This window comes from Pinus tabuliformis, chromosome 1_1 (genome assembly GCF_031772625.1).
Source record: "Pinus tabuliformis cultivar Carrire ecotype Pingquan chromosome 1_1, CPIR1, whole genome shotgun sequence".
Classification (NCBI taxonomy): domain Eukaryota; kingdom Viridiplantae; phylum Streptophyta; class Pinopsida; order Pinales; family Pinaceae; genus Pinus; species Pinus tabuliformis.
In genome coordinates this window covers 832,810,220-832,814,141 of record NC_142297.1, presented here as the reverse complement: position 1 = coordinate 832,814,141, position 3,922 = coordinate 832,810,220, and the positions used below count along the sequence as shown (strand labels likewise).

Here is a 3,922-nt window from a genome sequence, read left to right as displayed (position 1 = left end):
TATTTTATTTAATGAATAACATGCTTATCCACCGCTTTATTTGGCGATTTAGGTTTTGCTATAAAATAAAAATGGAACACGGAGTTTTAGGCTTTGTATTTTATGAAATGCTTGAACTACATTAACTAGTTTTTTCATAGTTCAATGCCTGATTTGCTATTCTGTTTTGCATAGGTTTTGACATCTAGATGCTAATCGGGATCTGTATTAAGTGTTCACTAGGCAACGATGAAAGTTGCCTGTGAGAAGAAAAGCAAGGTAATTTCATTGTGGACAAATCAGTTTGAGGCCCTTGCTTATGTCTTTTAGATTGACTGCATGGGACAAGAAATTGCAGGCTTTTAGGGATCCAGTGGAAGGAATTGCTGAATTCATGTTTCCTTTTGCGCAGTTCTCTTGGCCAAAGACGTTAGTTAAGAAATGGTTCAATATTAAGAGTAAAGCTCACGAATTCCATGCAGATGAAATTGGAGAAGGTTACGCTCGTAAAGGTGATTCTTACCCTTATGTTTAATGCTAGTTTTTTCTTTTTTCTTTATCTCTTCCCTGCCTTCTTTTAGGTTTCCCTAATGGACGACCATATCTAAGTGCTTTTCTTCCTTCTAATCTGCGTGCTATACAGATAATGAGGAAATGTTCGTTGAAAGGCGCCGAACTTGCTCTGATAAGGATTCCTACGTCTTTAGGAAAAGTCGGGCAGGTACTAGAATCTAGACCCTTAGATTGAGATTACATGTTATCTGCTGCTTGTTGGTTATCTTCTTGTTTGGCCTGTTGCGGACCTCCTAAGCCAAAGGCAGAACATGGACGCATAAAAAGCATGGATTTAAATTTGAGCGCTGAGCTTCCTCATGTCAAAATCAAACCTATATTTTCTATTTATTTTAATTTTCTCTGTTTTTTAACTCTACTTGTAGATAGGTGGTTGAAAAAGAACCCGGACAGAATTAAACGCGGAAGAATGGAACCTGAAATGTCCCAAGTCACCGATGTCCAAGACTTTCGGTATGTAAATTTTGAAGTCTGTTGCATTTGTTCAGCTTGTCAATGAATTTGTGTTCCGATTGCCAATGTCGTTAAAATTCAATGGGCAAATAGGTTATTTGTGGCAACATGGAATGTGGGAGGCAAAGCTCCTTCAAATGGCTTGAATCTGGAAGAATGGTTGAATAACTCACCTCCAACGGATATCTATGTCTTGGGGTATGGACAAATGATACTGTTGTTTGACATTTAAGGAGTTTTTGGAAAGCCTATATAGATATAAAATTTCCGATTTTTGATGGGCAAGTTATGTTCAAGGAATTTTTCAATTCACGTTCTTGATTTTGATAGTCATATAACCATATTTCAACCAGTAACCAGGAGAAGCCTTTTTTACAGGTTTCAGGAAATTGTTCCTTTAAATGCAGGGAATGTGCTGGGGGCAGAGAATAATGGTCCTGCTGCCAAATGGCTTAGCCTTATTCGGAAAACACTCAATAAGTCACAGCGTGAAGGCAGTACCAATTTTAGAAGCTCTTTATCACCAGGTTGTGCAAAGTCCACAGACATGGTAGACACAATTATAAGTTTGGATTCTGATTTTGAGGGTTCAAGGTCACAGAAGAACGACCCTTTCTACCATAGGAGATCATTTCAGGTCCTAGGCTGGGGTTCCAAAATGGATGACGATTTTGCCAATAGGCAGCCAAAATTGCAGAGGAATTTCAGTGTTTCTGATCAAGTGTTGATGGGCAGATCTATAGGAAGGACAGATTCTGATAATACTATCAAATCTTTGCACTCAGATGATGAATATGTTGCATGTGCAGTAGATTCGCCTTCAGCTTCTACTATGTTTTTCTCTTCGGTGCCAGATAGCCCTGCAGTGGAAGATAGATCTAGTTATGGCCAGATGAATTACTGTTTAGCTGCCAGCAAGAAAATGGTTGGCATATTCCTCTCAGTTTGGGTGAGAAGCGATTTGAGGCATTATATACGCAATCTCAAAGTGTCATGTGTTGGAAGGAGCCTGATGGGTTACCTTGGCAACAAGGTGTGGCACATTTCTGTCAAAAAGTGATTCTCATGTTTTATGATGTTGCATTTGCTGTTCCAAACATGGACAATGACGTTTTCTGTTTTGCACCCCTAAGAATGTTTGATTTTTACCTTAGTCATTACTGAATGCACATGACGTCTCTGAGTTAACAGGGGTTTAGATCAATTTCTCCAATTAAACATATTGATTCAATCATACTTTTGCAGGGCTCAATATCAGTTAGCATGACTCTCCATCAGACAAGCTTTTGCTTTATTTGTAGCAATTTGACTTCTGGCCAGAAAGATGGCGATGAGCTCCGGAGGAATTCTGATGTCATGGAAATCATAAAAAAGACTCGCTTTCCACGGGTTTGTAGATTTGCTGGAGAGGATTCACCTGAAACTATTTTGGAGCACGAGTAAGTCTGAATTGAATACTTTAGAAGGATCATCTTTTTGTTCCCACATCATTGAGTTGAACTTTAATATTTTAAACTGTTTCTAAAGGATTTATGTTCTACTTTGCTTATTGCTCGAGTCCATTTTGATATTGTGGATAAAATTTGCAGTCGAGTTATTTGGCTGTGGATAAGTCTCAGTAACTGGATGGGTATTGCGCAATGATTATGGAGTATATTTGAGTTACAACTCACATTTTTAATGATAGGTTGTCAAAATTCTGAATCTCTTAATATGATCAGTAATAGAGTGAACTTATGAGCATGAATTACTAGAATTTCTAAACAGAGCTGGACTCTGCTCAAGCCAGCCATATGCCCTTGTCTGGTAAGGGAAGAAATGAAATGGGGAATTGGCATCGGCCAGTAATTTTGTTTTGGACAATTCGTTTCAATTAGTGCTTACTAACGGCAACAATTGTCACACACTTGCAACAGCATTGGCATCGGCAACTTGCTAATTTTTCGGTTATATAGGCAGGGACTACCGGTTGCATGCATCACTTCTTTGCATAAAGAGTAAACCAAAGAAAATAATTTCACTTCACTTTCACTTCATTTTCTTTCTTTTCCCGCTAAAGAGATGAAGAGATCAGATCATTTGAAAAAATCATCATCACAACCATGAATTTTTTGAATATATAGCTGTAATAATAACATTTACTTTTTATAATTACATTCTCTAACAATATTAGAATATTATATTTAATGAAAGAAAAATAAACAACTCAAAACAATGAACCTAGCCATCAAATGAATTTAGGGATATCTAGCCAAGAAAGAGAGTTTAGGGAGACGATGTGATATGATGGCTCGTATCATATGCTTAGTCGAGTTTGATACAGGGGAAGTATAACGTAACATAGAATTCCTGAAACGGGACGTTGCATTGCTAGAATTGAAATTTCCAACATCAAACTATAATGTCCAACCATGTTAAGTGGAATGGAAGAAAAACTCACAAGAATAAATTCTCGTCACTAGAACCAGTTTCCCTCATTAAAGCGGAGAGCTTCCCGATGTTATTTTACAGCTTTGTATTTCTTGCTTTTAACACATATGCCTTGTGTAAAAAAAAACGAACATCCCTCAACTTTGTGGCATAGAAATGTCCATTTAACTGGCTCAAGAAAAATTATAAATAGAATTGGGTTAAGTTACGAATAGTTATCCCATGGGCAGAGAGTTAGGTTCCCCATAACCAAGAACCCTACCCTCTATCGGGCACTAGAGAACTAAACCAAAAGGAACATAACAAAGTAAATAAACCCATGAACTCAGAAACATAGTTGTGCCATCATCATCATATATTTATATATATTTAGCATATAGAGAAGCAATAAACCAAACTTTGAAACCAGAGTAATCAATCCATATGTGACAACTGAACGATGCACGCAGTGACAAATATTTCCTCATGGTAAGGCATGAATAAAGAA

At 37.3% G+C, this 3,922-nt stretch overlaps 1 protein-coding gene across 1 annotated transcript; it reads left to right on the top strand.

The window, feature by feature from the left end:
- The first annotated feature begins 228 nt into the window (after nucleotides 1–228).
- On the top strand, nucleotides 229–2,649 carry LOC149216706 (type I inositol polyphosphate 5-phosphatase 4-like). Its single transcript, XM_089390047.1, has 8 exons — nucleotides 229–258; nucleotides 392–491; nucleotides 623–700; nucleotides 918–1,005; nucleotides 1,099–1,203; nucleotides 1,384–2,038; nucleotides 2,251–2,444; nucleotides 2,595–2,649. Exons 1-8 carry the CDS (start codon nucleotides 229–231, stop codon nucleotides 2,647–2,649), a joined length of 1,305 nt encoding a protein of 434 aa, XP_089246173.1.
- Nucleotides 2,650–3,922: the final 1,273 nt, after the last annotated feature.

What these genes read in the sequence shown, in the direction of transcription:
- LOC149216706 (XM_089390047.1), top strand. Translation starts at nt 229, where the DNA reads ATGAAAGTTGCCTGTGAGAAGAAAAGCAAG. An exon ending in ACGGATATCTATGTCTTGGG is followed by an intron (nt 1,204 to 1,383) that starts GTATGGACAAAT and finishes CCTTTTTTACAG; the next exon opens with GTTTCAGGAAATTGTTCCTT. An exon ending in GAAACTATTTTGGAGCACGA is followed by an intron (nt 2,445 to 2,594) that starts GTAAGTCTGAAT and finishes TAAAATTTGCAG; the next exon opens with TCGAGTTATTTGGCTGTGGA.